At 44.8% G+C, this 22086-nt stretch overlaps 3 protein-coding genes across 3 annotated transcripts in view; 2 read left to right on the top strand and 1 right to left on the bottom strand.

Annotated features, from left to right (window-relative positions):
- LOC119242359 (acyl-coenzyme A synthetase ACSM6, mitochondrial-like) overlaps window positions 1-22086 on the top strand; it is a 272902-nt gene that overhangs the window by 206470 nt on the left and 44346 nt on the right. The gene's annotated exons all lie outside the window — the stretch shown is intronic.
- LOC119241866 (BTB/POZ domain-containing adapter for CUL3-mediated RhoA degradation protein 1-like) lies at window positions 1845-4296 on the bottom strand. The gene is made up of 2 exons (XM_037507511.1): window positions 4022-4296; window positions 1845-2780 (listed from the first exon to the last, which is right to left on the bottom strand). The coding sequence occupies exons 1-2, from the start codon at window positions 4263-4265 to the stop codon at window positions 2587-2589; spliced, it is 438 nt and encodes a 145-aa protein (XP_037363408.1). The 5' UTR covers window positions 4266-4296; the 3' UTR covers window positions 1845-2586.
- Window positions 6896-8801, top strand: LOC119241864 (ornithine decarboxylase-like). The gene has a single exon (XM_037507506.2). The coding sequence runs from the start codon at window positions 7068-7070 to the stop codon at window positions 8448-8450; it is 1383 nt and encodes a 460-aa protein (XP_037363403.1). The 5' UTR covers window positions 6896-7067; the 3' UTR covers window positions 8451-8801.

Below are 22086 nucleotides of genomic sequence, written 5' to 3'. Positions count from 1 at the left end.
TAATTTTTTTGATTACCTGTGTTCTCTAAATTTTTACAACACATATGTACTGCTTTAAAAATAATAAATGGCTACTTGTAATAAAAAATCAAGGAACTCTATTCAACAACAGTTGCCACAGACAGATGACATTCTAAGAGAAATTACTAATAGCTAATTACTGATAGCTAATACTGACTAGAAATTATCTTAAACAGATTTTTTCAATTGAGATTTCTCATCTAAAATTCAAAACCCAGCAAATAATTTTAGTGGCTATTTTCTCAATTGTCCCGAGAATGGTTAGTAAACAGTACCATTCTAGATGCACAGGAGAAAAGTTAATTTATTGTGTACAATACATGCCTTAGGGCTTAGTTCTCCTTAGGAAGGAAACTACACATGGCTCTCCTGCAAAGCAACAAGACAGGAAACAGCAAAAAATTGATAAAGAATATGAACAGGCAATTTGCAGAAGAGGGGAAACAAAAAAGCTAGCGAGCATATGAAAAGATACTCAGTCTCAGAGGTGTACAAATTAAGATGCGACCACTCTATGCCAATCACACTAGCAAAATTAAAATGCTGGATGATGCCATGTGTTGTTGAGAATATACAGAAAACAGAATCTTTATGCACTACTGATCAAAGTATAAAGCGCCGCAGCCCTCAGAAGCATATTCTTGCTCAAATTTGTTTGTATGTATGTCCTGTGACCCGCAGTTCCACTCCCAGCTACCTCACCGGAAAACCCGGGCCAGGACCCACCTACAAGGCTTGCAGATGCACAAGGGTGCTCATGGGGGAGACAGAAGTGGGAGGGATATGTATAATATAATATGGTGAATGCATGCCATACGCGCCTGTGCGGTAGTCAGAGGCAAAGAACTACATGTACACATAGCAGCATGAAATAGATCTTGGAAAAAAAATGTTGAATTAAGAAACAGAACACATAATCCAAAGCTCAATGCCATTTATAGAAGTTTTAAATTTGCATATAAGACAATGCTTTAGCTTTTAAAGGGTACAAATATAATCCAAGCATTTGTATCCAAACATTAGAATCGGAAAACAAAAATAAGAACATTGAACTGAAAGGCTTCCTATGGGGAAAAGGAGGTGGGCAGGGATTGGAATGAAGGAGAAAAAAAGATGTGCACAGACCAGTGGTGATGAAGTACTACACACTGGGACGTACAGTGAACTCCACTCTCCACACCTAAATCTTAAAAACAAAACCCTCCAAACAAACACGCAAACTCTAGCTGATAGTGGGGGGGATTAAATGGTCTGAGGGAAACCTGGAAAGGAGGCAGTTGGGGCACAGGAAGACAAAACACTACGCTTGGGAGTCAGACAAAGTGGGGTTGAATCTGAGCTCTGCTGCTTACTGGCTCTTTGGCCTTGGAGCATCCCCATTTCCCTCACATTTATTTTGCTGTCAAACAGTGGTACAAGCAACAGAATTGCTCCTGGCACAGAGTGAGGTGTGAGGTTACATTGAGTAAATACAAAACCATTGAATAAGAAACCATTTCCAAGATGATTTAGTTCAATGTTTTTCAAACTTTTAGTGGTAACCCTATAATGAGTCATTAAGTTTAACTGGTCCCAAACAGCATTAAAAAGAAAACAACATATCAAAGTATATTTCACTAACAGTATCACTTTATAAAATTCTAATATTAGTTATATATGAGTATGAAATGCATTTTCCCTTTAAGGGATATAGTCAAAAAGTTTGAAAAATATGGTTATTGTCCCAAGGAATTCTATACTTTTGGATTTCAAGACCCAATAAGTATTCCTCAGGATAACAGAAAGTTGTTTTCCACAGTTGCCCTTTTTAGTATAAAGGGCATCAAAAAAGAAATTCATAATCTTCTACTAATACTGTATCATAAAAAGGACATTCTAATATTGTAAAAACCTAACAGAATAAAAGGCTTTATGTAAAACTCACTACATTGTACATCTTTTTCTCATTCCCCTATCTTTTGGAACCTTAGAACAAAATGCTAGAGGTAGGAATTGACTCACTCAAGGTCACTCAGTCAGCTGTGGTACACATACCACTTAACCCATTGTGTCCTGACTGTGTTTTCCAGAACCCAAAGAAATTCACGGAAAGAATCCCTAACTCTGTATTATTGGTGACTGCTTCCATGACATATCATTGCTTAAAAAAATTTTTTTTTAAACCCTGGGGGACTGAGTCTCAGGATAGAAAGTGATCATGGAGGCCATTATATTCCAATTTATATTTAGGGGTTTTTCCAATAGAGTTATTTAGGATTTCTGAGTAAGGGAGAGAATAGAATGGGATTATGTTTAACGATAATTATTTCAAGATAGTAATATATAATTGGTTGGGTTGAAACAGCAAGAAGCAGAGTGGTCATTTAATCACTGCATTGGTCTTGGCATGAGGGGGTCAGAAGGTCCCAGCCTGAGGCAGCAGGAATGCCAAGTACAGTATCCCTAAATTCTCTGTAGAACTGAGGGGCAGGCCAGAGCCAGTCTCTCCAGGCTTCTTTCTTTTCCTTTTTTTTTTTAATGTCCCTGTATCTAACTGTTTGAGCAGCTCTCTCAGGGACATGTGACTCAGAGATGGGGAGGGACCCTCACCTGTAGTGCCAGCTGGCAGTCCTCAATCAGGCCCTGTACCAGGTAGTAGTGTGCTTCACCCAGTAGCTCTCCCAGTTCTCTAGTACTCTCAGGCAGTGGCACAGACCCGTCCCGCAGGTAGTTGAGAATTGTACCAAAATGGCGGCCGCTCCGGTCAATCAGCACCCAGCCTGGTGGGGTGGGGAGAGTCAGGAAGAAGGATGGCTTTGCTGGGGTTCCTGGAGTTATTAAACGTTTATGAAAAAATGGATTCCAAAGCTACAATTAAGTCTGAATACGGACCTCGTTCAAACATCTACTACTACATTCGAGAAAATTCCTTTAAAACAAATCCCATAGGTCCCTTTTTAATATATCCAGGCAGAGAGATTAGTCTTATTGATGAACCTCTAACTTCCGGTATTAATTCTGGCCATCCCATTTAATTAAAATGTCCTCCCCATCCTCCAGTTCACTACCATCTCAACCTTCATATTCTTCAAAGGATTATTACTTTCTACAATTACATGTATTTTTGTTTTTTGTATGTTTATTGTTCTCCACCTCCCCACAGAAAAAACTCCATAAAGTGAATCTTGTCAAATGCCTGTACTAAAGTATCTAGCATTAAATGGCACTTTACAAATACCTACTCAATAAGTTAGTCACCTTCAGATATTTGCAGACTGAGCCTCACTTGCCAAAATTTATTTTCCTGAACTCACAATCCTCGTTAACCCTCTCTGAATCCTGCCCTCTTGCTCCTCCCGCCGCCCTATTTAAGCTTCCAGTTGGGTGTGAGGAGCCCAAACCTGAATGCAACACTTCAAGAAGGTTACGGTCTGCCTGTCAAAGAGAGACGTCCACCCTCCATACTAGTGTCCTGGCAAATCCAAAGTGGCCTTCTCCTTCTATAATCTGCATTTACAGATGGATTCCTAGAGTGTCCAGGGATCTGTGTTAGGGCAACACAGAGAGACAAAATCCTTCAACCCTCCAGGCTCTTGTTAGTGGTTGTGAGGTAGAGAAAACGAACAAAATGCTGGGCCGTTGGAAGACACAGATGAAGGCTGCCTGGAAGCCAGGTTGATTCTCTTGAGCTGAGTGAGGACTGAAAGGCTGGGAGAAAGGAAGAGCGGGTGGGAGTGGTAAGGAAATTTCTGAGGTGCCATGTTAAATCACTTACCACCTGGCAGAACAGGGGGATAGGGGGGGGTGCTCCATCCATACATGCTGGTTCTTTCTGAGTAGAGACTGGGGGAGGATGGAGCTTATGAATGAGACAGGAAAGATGAAATGGGACTAAGGGGGCTGGAGGAGGTGAGAAGCGGGTGACAGGACACAGTGAGACGAGAGAAGGGCATGGGGGCCGGGAGACTGGGAGACAGAGGCTGGGTCTGGAGGATGGAGGACCGCACAGGTCGGGGCGTACCTCCGGCGTCCGTGAGCACCTCCGCGCGGCCGCTGAACATGGCCTTGAGCAGGGTGTCCTGTCCCGTGAGGGTGCGCAGCGTGGTGTAGTGCAGCGAGCCGCCCACGTTCAGCTTCACGTACTTGCTGTTTGGGGTCAGCGGTCTGAGACCGTAGGTGGCGGGGCCAGGCTCGAGACCCGAGGGCTTAGGGGCTTCCAGGGCCGGGGACTCGGCCGCCGCCGGGCCTGAGGCCTCGGCCGACATGGCCGGTGGCGTCAGCGGGCGGCGAACCTAGGCTCTCTCCGCGCCCTCCGGCCGCCCCCAAACGCCCTGGGACCCGAGCCCCGCGCCCCCGCGCCCACACGCCGTTACTCCGCGATGCCGGCCCTCGGCCCCATCGCGCCCGCCCTGCCCGGAAGCCGGGCCACGCGACTGCGCAGGCGCGTCCCGGCCCCGCCCCCGGCCGCGCGGAGGCCCGGAGCGCGGAGCAGGCGCGGTGGTCCCCGGAGCGCCGAGGGCGTGCGTGCTGCCGGGGCTTCCCGAGCCTGGAGGCTGGGTCCCCGGCCTGGCCGGGAGACGTGATCCTGGAGGCCGCCGGCCACCCTCTGGTGTGGACAGCTACGTCCACGTCCGGTGGTTGGGTCTCTGCTCTCTCAGCGCTTCGCGGGCTTGAAGGGAAAGAGGAGGCTCAGGGAGGCAGGGGCTTGGACAAGGGCTCCCACTTCCCGGCCCCGCGTTTGACATACAGAGGAGAGAGCAGGAGCGTTGTCCTGTAGCCTGAAAGAAGGCCAAGGCCCCCCTGGTGGCACAAGGGGCTAGGCACCACATTATGAAGCAACCCGCAGCCTCTGCAACACGAGTTCGATCCCCGGCCGGCCAGGAGCTACCCACACCGCGCAGCAGACCTCTCCTGCCTCACCGCTGCTCCCCTCAGCGGTGTGTTTGTCAGTCTGCCTGTTCTGTTCCCCGCTCTGTCTCTGGTGGGTCCTCTCACCCCCCGCATCTCTGGCCTGTACCCCAGCTCTTGTATGCCTAACTAAATAAATCTTTTTAAAAAATAAAGAAAGAAGGCCAAGGGCGGTAGTCTCCCAAAGGAGATGGTAGTAGTGCTAGGGTGTGAGAAGTAAAGACCGTCAGAATGCGAGAAGCGACCCCTTGGTGGTGTGAAGGAGAGTTCCAGGCAAGTGCAAAGGCCCTCTGGCAAGACCCTAGAAGAGTTGGAGACCAGAAAGAATGTCTCCAACTGGCGCAGCTGGGCAAAGGTCTTAGAATCCTAGTTACCCGAGGAATACATTGTTAACTGGTGGAAAGTGTTTTCATCCGACCCCCGGCTGCATCCTTTTGAGAGGTGATACATCACAGATTTTTTTTTTTTAATTTGGATGAGAGATCTTTTATTTTTTTAATTTTATTTTTATATTCCCCAAACAATTGCAACCCCTTTATTTTGACCCCAATCCTTCCCCCCCCCGATTTTTTTTAAAGATTTATTTATTTGTTTGTTTATTTATACAAGCACTGGGTACAGTCAGAAGCGCGGGAGGGTGAGAGAATTCACCAGAGCCAGAGCGGGGAGCAGAGCAGGCAGAAGGACCGAAGTACACTGCTGAGGGGAGCAGCGGGCAGCAGGAGAGGTCTGCGCGCCATGTGGGACCCTCCTCCAGTGGCCGGGGAGCAGCCGGGGATCGAACCGGCACTGCAGAGGCTGCGGGCAGCTTCGCAACCCAGCGCTCAACCACTGCGCCACCAGGGAGGCCCTACATCACAGATTTAACAGTGGACTTAAGTCTAGCAGGGACTTTTGCTGGAGGAAAAACTAAACATAGTTCTAGTTTCACCCTGCACCAGTTCTCTGGGTAATCCTAGACCAGAGTCTCTGGGCCTGCTTGGTGCCTTTTCTGCTTAGTGAGGGGGAGTCAACTTAAATGCCTGCAGGAGGCAAATGTATGGGGTGGGTTAGTTACAAGGTACAGATACCCCGGACATATTTCAGGTTTATTCCAGACCACTGAAATAACAAAAATCACAGTATAGCGAGTCATACAAAGTTTTTGATTTCCCACCGTGTGTAAAAGTTTTGTTCTACAGTCTGTCCTCTTACCTAGCATTTTGAATGTTATTTGTCTAGAAAGGAAAAGTCTAGGGAAAGGACATGTGAGCAATCCTGAATGTCTAAGGGCATCATAAGTCTATTATTGCTCAGTCTTTGGTAAGTGAACCCCACTTCTCCTTTTAAGAGTTGGGGGTGCCAACCACTGAGGGTCGCGTACTAGTTAGCATGCTAGAGTCTAGTTTATTAGCAGAATGAACCAAGGCGCAGTAAGTCTATGCTACAACTAACCCTAGAGGCTGTGGAATTCAGAAAGTATCCACAGAACAGTGTCCTTTGGATAAACTTTGCCTCTGGTCACTATTTCAAGCCTTTATAAGGACTTCTCTCTGAGTTTTGTCTGTGTTCTTGAGAGCTGCTTTCTTTCATTTCTTCTGCCCAGAAGCAGGTCGTTGCCTCTGGTCCCTGATCAACTATGATTAGCTTTTTGCCAAGTCCTAGAGATTCAGGGTAGGATTGCACAGCGCCCTGCTTACAGACCTCTCAACCAAAAGTGACCTGATACCTACTTCCTTCATGTTTTCTCGCGATGACACTACTTGCATGTTTACTTCTCTAAAACAGTTTCATTTGGTGCAATTTGGAATTGCAGTAGTCATTTTGGGGAAATCTAGGCAAGAACAAGATTTGTTTTTTTTTTTAAAGATTTATTTATTTATGCGTCAGAGCGCCCAGCCTCCGCCGCCGGCGCCCCTGCCTCAGCTCCGCGCCACTCGGCCGGCGGGCCCCGGAGAGCGAGGCGCGGGCGGCGGGCGGCGGACGGGCCTGCGCGGCGGCGCGGCGTCTCCATGGGGCCGGCCCGCGGCGGCCGCGCGCTCTGAGATCTTTTCCACCGCTGCCCCCGCGTGCACCTGTGTCCACAGCAGGGCTTGGAAGGCCTGGACGATTGCCGTTGTGAAGAGCTGGCAATAATATAAATTCCATCTCTTAGTTTTCCATAGGAACGTCCAGAAACCATGAACAGCTTTAGCAATGAAGAGTTTGACTGCCATTTCCTCGATGAAGGCTTTACTGCCAAGGACATTCTGGACCAAAAAATTAATGAAGTTTCTTCTTCTGATGACAAGGACGCCTTCTATGTTGCCGACTTGGGAGACATTCTGAACAAACATCTGAGATGGTTAAAAACTCTTCCTCGGGTCACCCCTTTCTATGCCGTCAAGTGCAATGACAGCAGAACTGTAGTGAAAACCCTCGCTGCCACCGGGGCCGGATTTGACTGTGCCAGCAAGACTGAAATACAGTTGGTGCAGGGTCTCGGGGTGCCTCCAGAGAGGATTATCTATGCAAATCCTTGTAAACAAGTGTCTCAGATTAAGTATGCGGCGAATAACGGAGTCCAGATGATGACCTTTGACAGTGAGGTGGAACTGATGAAAGTGGCCAGGGCACATCCAAAGGCAAAGTTGGTCTTGCGGATTGCCACGGATGATTCCAAAGCTATCTGTCGCCTCAGTGTTAAATTTGGTGCCACACTTAAAACCAGCAGGCTGCTTCTGGAACGGGCGAAGGAGCTAAATATTGACGTCATTGGTGTCAGCTTCCATGTGGGAAGCGGCTGCACGGATCCTGAGACCTTCGTGCAGGCCATCTCAGATGCCCGCTGTGTCTTTGACATGGGGGCTGAGGTTGGCTTCAACATGTGTCTGCTTGACATTGGGGGCGGCTTTCCTGGATCTGAGGATGTAAAGCTTAAATTTGAAGAGATCACCGGTGTCATCAACCCAGCCCTGGACAAGTATTTTCCGGCAGACTCTGGAGTGCGGATCATCGCAGAGCCAGGCAGATACTATGTTGCATCTGCTTTCACGCTGGCTGTTAACATTATTGCCAAAAAACTTGTGTTGAAGGAGCAGACAGGCTCTGATGATGAAGATGAGTCAAGTGAACAGACCTTTATGTATTATGTGAATGATGGCGTCTACGGATCGTTTAATTGCATCCTTTATGATCATGCGCACGTGAAGCCCCTCCTGCAGAAGAGACCCAAACCAGACGAGAAGTACTACTCCTCCAGCATATGGGGCCCGACCTGTGACGGCCTCGACCGCATCGTGGAGCGCTGTGAGCTGCCGGAAATGCACGTGGGTGATTGGATGCTCTTTGAAAACATGGGTGCGTACACCGTGGCTGCAGCTTCCACGTTCAACGGCTTCCAGAGGCCCACGATCTACTATGTGATGTCAGCGCCAAAGTGGCAACTGATGCAGCCGACCCCGAACCACGGCCTCCCCCCCGGAGGCGGAGGAGCAGGACCCGAGCAGCTCGGTGCGGGTGTCCTGCGCCCAGGAGAGCGGGATAAAGCAGCCCCCGGCAGCCTGCGCGTCCGCTCGTATTAACGTGTAGGCATGCTCTGTAGCGCTTACCTGCGAGTTTAGCTGGAATTAAGGGATTCGGGGGACCATTTAACTTAACGACTGCTAGTTTTGAAATGTCTTTGTAAGTAGGGTTGGCACAGATGCAACAATATGGAAGACTAGGAGATGGGGTCACGCTTATCTGTGTTCCTATGGAAACTATTTGAATATTTGTTTTATATGGATTTTTATTCACTTCACACATGCTACTAAGAATGCCCCTCAGCTGCTGAGCAAGCGTTTGTAGCTTGCGCATTGGCAGAATGGGCCAAATGCCAAGTGTTGTGACCCGTTTTAAAAATAAAGTATCTTGAAATAAAAAAAAAAAAAAAAAGATTTATTTATTTATGCATACAAGAGCTGGGGTACAGGCCAGAGACGCGAGGGGTGAGAGGACTCACCAGAGACAGAGCAGGGAATAGAACAGGCAGAATGACTGAAATACACTGCTGAGGGGAGCAGCGGGCGAGACAGGAAAGGTCTGCTTCGCCATATGGGTTTCTCTCTGGCTGGCCGGGGATCAAACGCATGCTGCAGAGGCTGTGGATTGCTTCACAGTGCAGTGCTTAACCCCTTGTGCCACCAGGGAGGCCCCCAAGAACTAAATTGTTTATTTGAGAGGTACCTCAGAACAAAAGGGAAGAGACCCCCATGAGGAGAGTGTCTGTCAAAAAGAGATTATTTTAATATAGGTGTGATTTTATTTCTGTACTTTGGAGGTTAATAAATGCTGAATTTTTAATCATATAGCTCTATTGTCAACTGCCTTTTTTTTTTTTAAGATTTATTTATTTATTTATACAAGCACTGGGTACAGTCAGAAGCGCGGGAGGGTGAGAGAATTCACCAGAGCCAGAGCGGGGAGCAGAGCAGGCAGAAGGACCGAAGTACACTGCTGAGGGGAGCAGCGGGCGGCAGGAGAGGTCTGCGTGCCATGTGCGACCCGCCTCCGGTGGCCGGGGAGCAGCCGGGGATTGAACCGGCGCTGCAGAGGCTGCGGGGTGGGGGTGAGGGGCAGCTTCGCCACCCAGCGCTCAACCGCTGCGCCACTGGGGAGGCCCCTGCCTATGTTATTTTTAAGATTAGCTGGAATGTCACTCTTTTTGTGTGTGCGTGTGTATGTCAAAATCTGTTTCTCTCCATTTAAAGTATCTTCTTGAAGATTAGCCTTTTCGAATGTACCTTCATATTTGTCTGAAGTAGTGCCCCTTTACTTTATTTTTTCTTTTGCTGTCTGTTTCCCTCTCTTGAAAAACTTTAATCAAGATATTTTCCATTTACTTAGTGTACTCCAGGAATATTTAGTCTGGTTAAACAGTCAGTGGGTGGAATACTTTCCAGTGACACAGTTGTATAGAAAGGTCTTGATACTTAAATAAAGTTAACACAGCATGATGTAAAAAAATTACTTCCCTTGATACCCATAAGTTATTTCTCTGATTCACTCCAATCTTAGAATGAACCATTATAAACTTACATGACTAGTTTCTGCAGGGGGACATCTAATACCTCCAGATTTATCACCAATAAGTATAAGCTACAATTCCAGAACACCCACCTAAGTAGCTCTGCATGATCTGAAACCTGGAGATTTATAGTCTTCTGGGGAAGAATCAGAAAAAAATCACTGCTCTTGAGTCTATAAAAAGAACTTTTAACAGATAGCTAGGCCTATAAAACTCCAAGTTGCTGATGCTTGGATTCACGTCTCCCAACTAAAAAGACATGCATCACTTTCTCCTGAGTACTGGACATCCAGTCCATTAGAGTTCTTAGAATTCTCTGGAAGCTCAATGTAGCAGCTTTTGTGTAAGACAGTGGGACAAGATGCTAACTGCACACGTGAACAGCTTTTGTGAAAGACAACAGAACAAGGGTAATTTTTTGGCTCTTCAGTACTCTTTTTCCATACCCATGTTCTCCTAGTAATCGTGCCTATTACTATGTTCAACACCCTCTTTAACCGACTTAAGCTTTTCTTAATATGATCTTCCCTATTTTCATCCTGTTACTTTTAACCACCTGTGGTCTTCTTTTGCTATTAAAGAATTATGATGATGTATATTTCTCAGACCATAACTGTTGGGGGAGAGGATGTCCTGAACAGACTCCACAAACTCTTCTGTCTCGCCTGTTGCTCCCCTCAGCAGTGTATTTCAGTAGATCCACCTGTTCTGCTCCCCACTCTGTCTCTGGTGAATCCTCTCATCCCCCGCACCTCTGGTCTACACCCCAGTTCTTGTATGCATAAATAACTTTTAAAAAATTAAACAAAAAGGAAAATGGAGTTCCTTCTACAGGTCCTTTCCAGTGTTAAGTTTTCCTTTCTGTACATAATTAATTGCAAAGTTGGTATAAAAATTGAACCTGAACAAAATGATTATGTTAAAGTCATTGTAACCCTACCAAGAAAACCTAGGTCATCAGGAATGGGAACTAATGTTGGGGCTATAGTAGTCGGTTTGTGCCTTCTGAGATATGCCAACCAACTGGCAAGAACTGTATGACTCCACTTGGGGTACATGTCCACCCAAAACTCCAAAAATGACTCCACTTGGGGCACATGTTCACCCAGGAGTCCGCTACTTCTACAGTGGCAAATGATAGTTATGCTCCTACCACAACCTGTGCCCCACTAGGGTTCAACTGCTCAGGTTTGTACCTGCCTGCTACACACCTGTGTATTTACCCTGTGTATTCAGGGTATTGTTAGAGGCTACCACTGTTCCAATGGTTACATGTTTTCAAAATAATATCCAGGAATCTCCAAAATGGGGTAATCAGAAAAACTCCCAGGAGCGGTAACCTACTATTCCCTTATGCTGCCTATACTGTGAACTACCAGTAGGGATAAAACTGCTGGAGAGGTGATCTGGAATCTGTCTCTAACCTCAGAGATATAATAAATGACACAACCTCTGCTCAGAAGCCCAACAACCAATTTAAATTTATTTTTTTATTTTTTTAAAGATTTATTTATTTATGCACACAAGAGCTGGGATATAGGCCAGAGGTGGGGGTGGTGGTGAGAGGATTCACCAGAGACAGAGCAGGGAACAGAACAGGCAGATTGATGGAAGTACACTGCCGAGGGGAGCAGCGGGTGAGACAGGAGAGTTCTGCTGCGCCATGTGGGTTCTCCCTGGCGGGCCGGGGAATCAAACTCATGCTTCAGAGACTCCTAACCCCTTGAGCCACCAGGGAAGCCCACCAATTTAAATTTATATCCATGAACCAGGCCTCCCTGGTAGCCTAGGGGTTAAGTCTCAGAACTATGACCCCTAGGGTCCGAATTCCATCCCAGCCAGGGAGCTAACCCTCATATAGTGCAGCAGACCTCTCCTGTCTCACCCACTGCTCCCCTCAGCATTGTATTTCAGTAAATCCACCTGCTCTGCTCCCCACTCTTACTGGCGAATCCTTTCTCCCACCCCCCCCCAATCCTGTACCTCTGGCCTACACCCCATAAAGAAGATAAAAACTTAAAAAAAATTCTTGAACCAAGGGAAAGTTTATGCCTTTGCAAATACTCTTTGTTAAGTAAGTATAAATACTACTCATTAAGTAAGACTATCTGTGACTATGTTAAAAGAAAATTCTCTTAAAAAAGACAAAACAGACTTTTGGTCATGTTTTCATTGCCTGGGTTTGATAATCTTGGCCCCTGTCTTCAGGGCTTATCACAAGGATTAATAACCATTCAGTTTCTAGTAAATTCCTGTATGTTGGTTAATAGACTGTTCAGTCTCAAATGCTACTGTGCAATCATCTTGTTGGAAAATTTGACAACTCTCCCTGCAACAAAAGGAGAGACCAACCTAGTCTAGCTATAGAGGTACTCTTGACAGTTTCCTGATGCGTGAAATCTTGGCAATGATGAAGCACCAGATAATAAACTAAAGTCCTGAGGTGCAACTCCATCTGCCGTTGGCCAACAGGGGAGACTGAGAAAGAGAAAGCAGCTCCTGGCAGCCTGGGGCTGGCCTGGCACTATCATCTAGGCCTTGGTGTTGATAAAAGCTGGTATGACAGGTATGACATTCACAGCTAGACTGTTGTTTTCTCTTTATGAACATAAACAATTTTACAGGACATCACCAAGACAGACTGCTCTATGACTGTGATGGATAAAAAAAAAAAAAAATGAGCCCACTCTGTGATGACAGAGTCATGTCTGAACATGGACAAAAACAGGAACATTATCTAAATGACATAAATGACGAATATTCTCGTGTTGGCTAAGCTAAAGGACTTCTGTTTCATCTATTATAGCTTTGGCCTTGCTCCTTTCTTCTTCTTTTTTTTTTTTTAAGATTTATTTATTCATGCATACAAGAGCTGGGTATGGGCCAGAGGTGTGGGGTGGGGGGTGAGAGAATTCACCAGAGACAGAGTGGGGAACAGAACAGGCAGATTGACCGAAGTACACTGCTAAGGGGAGCAGTGGGCGAGACAGGAGAGGTCTACTGCACCATGTGGGTTTCTCCCGGGCCAGCTGGGGATCAAACTGTCCCCAGAGGCTGCAGACAACTTCATAAGTTGCATCTTAACCTCTTTGGCCACCAGGGAGGCCCAATCTTGCTCCTTTCTTCCTATCTTTTATTTTATTTTATTTTATTTTATTTTATTTTATTTTATTTTTATTTTATTTAAAGAGCTATTTATTTATTTATACAAGAACCGGGGTACAGGCCAGATGCGCGGGAGGGTAAGAGGATTCACCAGAGACATAGTGGGGAACAGAACAGGCAGATTGACGAAATACACTGCTGAGGGGAGTGGCGGGCATGACAGGACCCTCGCCTGCGCCTGCCGGCAGGGATTGAACAGACACTGCAGAGACTGCGGACAGCTTCACACCGTTGCGCTCAACCGCCTGCGCCACCAGGGGAGGCCCTCTTCCCACTTTTTAGATTAAAAAGTTTAAGATATAGGGCCTCCCCAGTGGTGTAGCAGTTGAGTGCTGGGTTTCGAAGCTGCCCGCGGCCTCTGCGGCGCCAGTTCGATCCCCGGCTGCTCCCAGGCCACCAGAGGGAGGGTCCCACATGGCACACAGACCTCTCCTGCAGCCCGCTGCTCCCCTCAGCAGTGTACTTCCGTCTGCCTGCTCTGCTCCCCGCTCTGGCTCTGGTGAATTCTCTCACCCTCCCGCGCTTCTGACTGTACCCACTGCATGTATAAACAAAACAAACAAAAAACCAAATAAATAAATAAAAACATGCCTCTATAAAAAAAAAGTTTAAGATATAACTTCAAGATTAAAGAGTGACACCTGAGGACTTTAGTTTCATAGAACTACCCCACTTCCTCACAGCATCCATACCTTGAATACTCCCCAGAAACCTAACATCAGCTCAAGTCCTACAATAAGTCATTTCCTAACATCCTCTTACTGCGATGATCCAGTTTCCTATACTGTATGGTCTTCTTCAGGGCAATGAATGAGTCTGTGAACCAACTTTGTTGTCTTACGTGTGCTCTTGAGCACCTTTGGTGGGAGGGTGTTGGTATTGGAAATTGAATTTTTTTTTACTGAAAGATTCTGATTTTAAAAAAGTTGACTCAAAACAGGTATTAGGGCCTCCCTGGTGGCGCAAGGGGTTAAGATGCAACCTATGAAGCTATCCACAGCCACTGAGGCACGAGTTTGATCCCCGGCCAGGGAGCAACCTACATGGCGCGGCAGACCTCTCCTGGCTCGCCCGCTGCTCCCCTCAGCAGCATATTTCAGCCAATTTGCCTGTTCTGTTTCCCAGTCTATCTCTGGTGAATTCTCTCACCCCCTGCACATCTGGCCTATAACCTGGTTCTTGTATGCATAAATAAATCAATCTTTAAAAAAAAAAAAAACCCAGTATTAAACATTCTGAAATCTTATCTGCGGATTTGATTTGGCTCGAGGGCTGCTAGTTTTCATCCTTTTAGTCGCGTATATCTCCCTTCTGGATGTGACGGTTAATACTGCTGTGAATGGTTAACAGCTATTTAGAACTGAAGCTGAACCAGGGATAGAACACATATTGTCACATGTATTTTTTTAATTAATGTTCTTTTCTACTTAAGTCATTCAGAACTCAACAAGCTCTTCTCATGCTGTGCCATTTGCAAGGTCTCCTGCTGCACATTTAACTATAAATGAGGTCGAATCCCTATTTTACAGGAAGATGCCAATGTATACCCGTTCTCTTCTCACTGTGAGACTGTCACCATAGGAACTGTGATCAAGTACACAATAACACCTCCATGAACAAATCCCTAGGGAACAAAGTTCATTTTAATGAAGCTGGCCTGACTACAGAGCAATCTGGGGGACATTCTGGGCTTCTCAGCATTGTGCCGCTTCCTGACATTAAGCTGGCTCTGGAGGAGAAAGTGGAACTGTCTCAGGTATGGGCTTCTTACTGGGAGTTGGGACTTGGGCCAGACAGAGAAATGCTGCAGGGAAAATTATCTGAGGTCTGCTTCTCCTCAGGAGAAAGGAAGAGAAGGGCCTGTTTACCAGTCTCATTGCCTTGAGGGCGTTCCTAGTTGTATGAGTATATGACATGAGCTTAAGTAAAGAAGGATTCTAGAATCACCAGGGTGTTGGCTAGAATATTTTAAGAGCTTTTCCAGCCCTGGAGTGATAGGAGCAAGGGACCCAATTCTATGGCAGCTGCTTTAGCCTATGAAGGTGAGAAGGGACATGTAAAATTTTAGGCTACATGATAGAGTTTGTATCCCCCTAACTCACTTCCTTTCCTGAATCCCTGCCATTTCTCACATAATATGTCCTTCACATTGTTCTCCAAAAGACAGGGATCTTTACCTTTCTTTGATGGCCTGAGGTGAGCCCTGGGGACCCTCATGCCTACCATACTCCTGCCTTTCCCTTTCCTCTGTTTCATGGCTCAAGGTTTCTGCTTCAGTTTCCCTGTATGACAAAAGTTTCCTAGGATTAATACTAGTCCTGACCCTTTGGCATTCCAGACTCCCCTAGCCAGTGCTGGCCTTTGGAATCAAGGAATCTTCCCATTCACATATTATCAGCCTGAGCCTCACTATAGAGGAAACTGATTACCCAGAAACTCCATTCTGATATAGCTACTACAGGGATGTCTGAATGCTTTTTACAAGCCTGTATTGAGATATTATGGATACAGTCCAGTGGGCCATGGCCATGTCTGTTAAGGAATGACTCTATGGCAAGATCAGTTTCCAGTCCAGATCTCCAGTCCCAGTCTTGTGACCTTTCTTGTAAGAACATATTCCTGAGATTTGCCATGCTTCTATGGTCAAGCTAGTCATTTGGAAAGAGATGGCAAAAAATAAAATAAGGGCCTCCCTGGTGGCGTAAGGGGTTAAGACACAACCTATGAAGCTGTCCGCAGCCTCTGCAGCGCAAGTTCAATCCCCCGCCAGGGAGCTACCCACATGGTGCAGCAGACCTCTCCTGCCTCACCCACTGCTCCCTCAGCAGTGTACTTTGGTCAATCTGCCTGTTCTGTTCCCTACTCTGTCTCTGGTAAATGCTCTCACCCCCCCCACACACACCTCTGGCCTGTACCCCAGCTCTTGTATGCATAAATAAATAAATCTTTAAAAAAATAGATAAATAAATAAATCTTTAAAAAATAAAAGATGGAAGAGAGAAAGTTGATATTGATTGATGACCAAGTCTCCCAAAATGATCTGACATTTGTCTATAGATCAGTCAATCAATCAATCATCTAAGGCTATATATCTCTTCTCCATGCCTGCCCAATATGCACCTTTGGAGCTTCTCTTATTATTTAAATTTTAATTGTTATTTAAAAGATAATATACATGAAAAAAATCAACATGTAAGGGAGTACACATTATAAAATAAGTTTTCCCCTTCCTTGACCTCTAATAATACTCCAGTTCTCCTCTTCAGAAGCAGCCCCTGTTCTGAGTTTCTTATTTATTTTTTGAAAATATCCTGTGCATATATATGCACGTATATCTAATCTCCTCCCTTTTGTGAAACACAGGTGATAGCATACTGCATGTTCTTCCACTTTATACTGTTCCCTCTTGATGTGTCTTGGAGTTTATGTCACACTTGTACATTTTAGCTTTCTATTATGAATGTACTATAATTTTTTAAGACCCTACTGATGGGACAAGTAGGTTGCTTCTTGTCTTGATATTATAGACAATGCTACAATGAATGTCTTTGTAATACTTCTTGGAATAGATGGAATGAGAAAGTTTGTCAGATAAATTCCTAAAAGTAGAATTTCAACTTGATATTTTTCATTTGTCCTTCAGTGAGCTTAAATCACTTTACACTCGCGTCAACATTGTAAGTGATTCTGTTTTCCCACAACCTTACCAACAGAGTATTTCCAGATTGTGATTTTGGTGTGACTTTATTTGTTTATTCACCAAAATAATACCACGTATATTATTGCTAGATCCTGAACTGAGCAGAAGAACATAACGTCAATAAGACTTTGATCTCATAATCTAGCTATGCAAATACAGTATCATCTGCGAAATGTAACAATGGTACAAGGTACAAAGGTAGTCTAACAAAGGGAAAGGTTGTCATTCACACACAACCCAATTCAAAACTGGGCAAAGGAACTGACATTTCCCCCAAGAAGATCTATAAATGACAAGAACATGAGAATATGCAACACCATTAGTCCTTAAGCAAATGCAAACAGAGCCCACATGTGATAGCATTTCCCATGCATTATTATAAAAAAAAAATCAGTGTCAGTGAGGGTGTGGAGAAATTGGAACCCTTGTGCATTGCTACCAGAAATGTAAAATGGTGCAGCTGCTGTTTGGCAGTTTCTGAAAAAGTTAAACATAAAGGCCTCCTTGGTGGTGCAAGGGGTTAAGACTATTTTAAGACTTTACCCTATGGTTAAGACTTCACCCTATGAAGCTATCTGCAGCCACTGCAGCACAAGTTTGATCCCTGGCCAGGGAGCTACTCACATGGCACAGCAGACCTCTCCTGACTTGCCCACTGCTCCCTTCAGCAGTGTATTTCAGTCAATCTGCCTCTTCTGTTCCTCACTGTCTCTGGTGAATCGTCTCACCCCCCACACCTCTGGCCTGTACCCCAGTTCTTGTATGCATAAATAAATAAATCTTTAAAAAAATTAAACATGACATAATTTTTTGGCCAAGCAATTCCACTCCTAGACAATAAAAAATTGAAATAAAAAACTCAGTTACCATACACCAGTGTTCATAGCAATATTATTCACTGGAGCCAAAATATGGAAAACAAAATGTCTACCGACCAGTGAATGAATAAACAAAATGTACCATGCATACGCACAATGGAATATTATTACTCAATACGTGCTACAGCATGGATGAACCCCGAGGACGTTATGCTAAGTTTATAAGCCAGACACAAAAGGACAAGAGTTGTATGGTCCCACTTATGTGGAATGAGGTAAATTCATAGAAAGCAGATAAGTTGTTACTAGGGTCTGGGTCAAGAGTGAAATGGTAGCTATTGCTGAATAGTTACACAATTTCTGTTTGGGGTGATGAAAAAGTTTTGGAAATAAATAGTGATTTTTGTACATCAGTGTTTACTAGTAACTAATACTACTGAATTGTAGACTTTAGAGCCGTTAAAATGGTAAAGATATATATACATACATATATGTTTACCACTATAAAAAACTAAGGAAAAAAAGGATCAGACAAATCCTCCTTTAAAGAAACTTTTAATCAAGTATGAAAATTTCGATATTTTAAAGAAAAAAATAGATATTTGGTGATTGCCTTTGGAAAGGAGAATGGAGAAGTTTCTAGAGTGATAGAAACATTTTATATATATTTTTTAAGATTTATTTATTTATGCATACAAGAACTGGGATACAGGCCAGAGGTACCTGGCCTGTACCTGGGGGGTGGGCATTATTAGCTGTTACTAACCACATGGCTGTTAATATATGTTGGCGTAGGTATTTTCTTCTACTTGCACTTGTATGGTGTTTTTTAAAATAAAGATTTATTTATTTATGCATACAAGAGCTGGGATGCAGGCCAGAGATGCCGAGGATGAGAGGATCCACCAGAGATAAGAATGGGGAGCAGAACAGGCAGATGTATTGAAATACACTGCTAAGAGGAGCATTGGGCGAGGCAGGAGAGGTCTGCTGCGCCATGTGGGTCACCTCCCTGGCCGGGGAGCAAACTGGTGCTGCAGTGACTGCAGATACCTTCATAGTGCTGCTGTCTTAACCCCTTGTGCCACCAGGGAGGTCCCTGTATGGGGTCTTTTATCATGAGTTTTTTTTTTTAAGATCTATTTATTTATGCATACAAGAGCTGGGGTACAGGCCAGAGATGAAGGGGGTGAGAGGATTCACCAGAGACAGAGCGGGGAACAGAACAGGCAGACTGACGAAATACACTGCTGAGGGGAGCAGCGGGCGAGTCAGGAGAGGTCTGCGCGCCATGTGGGTTGCTCCCTGGCTGGCCGGGGATCGAACTCATGCTGCAGAGTCTGCGGATTGCTTCATAGTGTGGTGCTTAACCCCTTGTGCCACCAGGGAGGCCCTTTTATCATAAGTTTTAAATTTTAAATTAAAAGCTAATTTAGTTGGTCCATTTTTTCATTATGTTTTCTGTATTCATACATCTTATTTTAGAAAGTATCTCTTATTCTAGGTTTATAAAAAGTATCTATTTTTTCAACATTTTTATGATTCCATGTGTGTGTATTGCATGTTGCTGTTGACTACCTGGAGACCATGGACAAGTTCCTAATATTGCGAAGCCTTGGTTTTCTCATCTATAAAGTAGAGATAATATCTTTTGTTTTCTTATTGATAGGATTGAAAAAGATAACATTTAAAGGTCATTAATTGCTTTTTTTTAAAGATTTATTTATTTATACAAGCACTGGGTACAGTCAGAAGCGTGGGAGGGTGAGAGAATTCACCAAAGCCAGAGCGGGGAGCAGAGCAGGCATAAGGACTGAAGTACACTGCAGAGGGGAGTAGCGGGCGGCAGGAGAGGTCTGCGCACCATGCGGGACCCTCCTCCGGTGGTGGCCGGGGAGCAGCCGGGGATCGAACTGGCGCTGCGGGGGCTGCAGGCAGCTTTGCAACCCAGCGCTCAACTGCTGCGCCACCGGGGAGGCCCCTAAAGGTCATTAATTGCTTTACCTTCACTAGAAGGTAGTTGTTGATATTCTATATTGTTGTTATCTCTGTTATTGTATTTGATATTTTATCATAATTTTTTGTGTACCTGCCTTTTCACTAAGGCTTCTCATTGGCAGGAAATATGGTATCCCTCAGCCTAACCAAGTACCTGGCACTTAGCCATTGTTAAAATGTTTGTTGGATGAGTGAATTAGTTGAGTGAATAAATAGATAACACATCATAAAACCAAGCAGGAGAGAGGGAAAGAAGGAGTAATTTTACCAGGCAGTTCTGATATCAAACTAGACACAAAACAATTAGGGTAGAAGACCCTTATTAAATATTTAGGCTTTAATCCAGGGATGGTCTCCAAGGTGACTAAGATTCCATTGATTGAACATGCATGTAAGCATTTAGAATGTGCCTTTTCCTAGGGAGAGTGTACTCCTAGACAGATTATGGTTCCAGGAGGCCAGGGATCCTGAATACCTGTTCCACCATTGCATTCCCAGTTTACAGATTAAAGTCTGCCAACTCATCGATGTTTATTGAATGAATGAATGACTGATTTAAAAAGCTTTCATCAGATTCTTAAAGGAATCTGTAATCCAAAAAGTTTTAAGATTCATTGATATAGAAGGGGGAAAAAAATCGAAGAGCCCTGGGAGAAGTTTTTTTTTTCTTCTTTTTTAAAGATTTTTTTTTATTTATTTATACATGCACTGGGTACAGTCAGAAGCGCGGGAGGGTGAGAGAATTCAACAGAGCCAGAGCGGGGAGCAGAACAGGCAGAAGGACCGAGGTACACTGCTGAGGGGAGCAGCGGGAGGCAGGAGAAGTCTGCGCGCCATGTGGGACCCTCCTCCGGTGGCCGGGGAGCAGCCGGGGATAGAACTGGTGCTGCAGAGGCTGCGGGCAGCTTCTCAACCATGCGCTCAACCGCTGCGCCACCGGGGAGGCCCCCTGGGAGAAGTTTTTTTTAAAGATTTATTTATGCATATAAAAACTGGGGTGTAGGCCAGAGGTGCAGGAAGTGGAGGAGTGATTGAAAGGATTCACCAGAGACAGAGTGGAGAACAGAGCAGGTGGACTTACTGAAATACACTGCTGAGGGAGCAGCCAGCGAGACAGGAGAGGAGCTATTGAGCCATGTGTGGAGCCCTGGCTGGAGATTGAACTCATGACACAGTGTCTGGCAATAGCTTGACAACGCTGAGACTTGAACCTCTGAGCCACCAGGGAAGCCCATCCTAAGACAAGTTTTTATGTGGGCCAGAGATTGAACTGGAGATTGAACTCATGACACAGTGTCTGGCAATAGCTTGACAACGCTGAGACTTGAACCTCTGAGCCACCAGGGAAGCCCATCCTAAGACAAGTTTTTATGTGGGCCAGAGCTCTGAGAGAATTTATCACCAGTGAGTGGCCTAAGGAACCCCTCCCTTTCAAGGCACTGTGGGATTCCCTTTTCAATCTGATCCCCACATGATAGGCTCTAATCGGACTTGAACTGAATCTTAAGCCACCTTCTTCCACCTACTATCAATGTGATCTTGGTGAAATTTAAGTTGTCTGGGACCAGGTTTCCATGGTAACATCCCTCTTGAAGGCCTGATGAATGGATTAAGTCAGAATGTTGGTATAATGCTGGAGCATTACAGCATACAGCCAATTTTTGTATACTTTCCATTACCAGTGCCCCCCCGACCCCCGACTTTTTTCCTATATAACACATTTGTTCAAATCCATTTACTTTGATTTTCAGGTCTTGAGGCAGTTCTTTGATCTAACAGTTCACCTTTACTGGTCCTTAGAATTGGTTTGGTTTGGCAGCAAAAGTAAATATCACTCGTGGTCATTTACAAGAACTACTGTTCAAATATATCTAATTATTCTGCAGTACAAGAATAATGGGGGCAGGGAACACGTATTTGTTGAATTTCCTATTGTATACCACTACTATGCAGGCACTTTTAAGCCTTACCTTACCCTACATATTAGATTTTTCATTAAGCAGAAGAATTTAAAAGGTTTTTACAATTTTGTATCTGAATCATAGTAGTCATTCACAAATAATTGTTGGCTGAATAAGTTTTCTTACATGTTTTAATCTAAATTTCACAAATGAAAAAAGAGGAAATAAAAAAAGAAAAAAATAATAAAAAGAAAAAAAACAAAAATAAATTTCACAAATGTTCAGGCATGGGCAGATGTGTTCCCAACCTTAAAATAAGACTGAAAATTGAGTTCTCAGGGAAATTGGAGTATATGAAGCTATTAATTTTTTTTAAGATTTATTTATTTATTTATACAAGCACTGGGTAGAGTCAGAAGCGCAGGAGGGTGAGAGAATTCACCAGAGCCAGAGCGGGGAACAGAACAGGCAGAAGGACTGAAATACACTGCTGAGGGGAGCAGCGGTCTGGCAGGAGAGGTCTGCGCGCTCTGTGGGACCCTCACCCGGTGGCCAGGATAAAACTGGCGC

Source organism: Talpa occidentalis, unplaced genomic scaffold, assembly GCF_014898055.3.
Source record: "Talpa occidentalis isolate TD23 unplaced genomic scaffold, MPIMG_talOcc4v2.1 talOcc4.12, whole genome shotgun sequence".
Classification (NCBI taxonomy): Eukaryota; Metazoa; Chordata; class Mammalia; order Eulipotyphla; family Talpidae; genus Talpa; species Talpa occidentalis.
This window is presented reverse-complemented; position numbering and strand designations above follow the sequence as displayed.

Excerpts from the sequence above, each read along its gene's own strand:
- LOC119241866 (XM_037507511.1), bottom strand. The coding sequence starts at position 4,265 with ATGTCGGCCGAGGCCTCAGGCCCGGCGGCGGCCGAGTCCCCGGCCCTG. Across the intron at positions 2,781-4,021 it reads GGTGCTCACGGACGCCGGAG|GCTGGGTGCTGATTGACCGG; the intron begins GTACGCCCCGAC and ends CCACCCCACCAG.
- LOC119241864 (XM_037507506.2), top strand. The coding sequence starts at position 7,068 with ATGAACAGCTTTAGCAATGAAGAGTTTGACTGCCATTTCCTCGATGAA.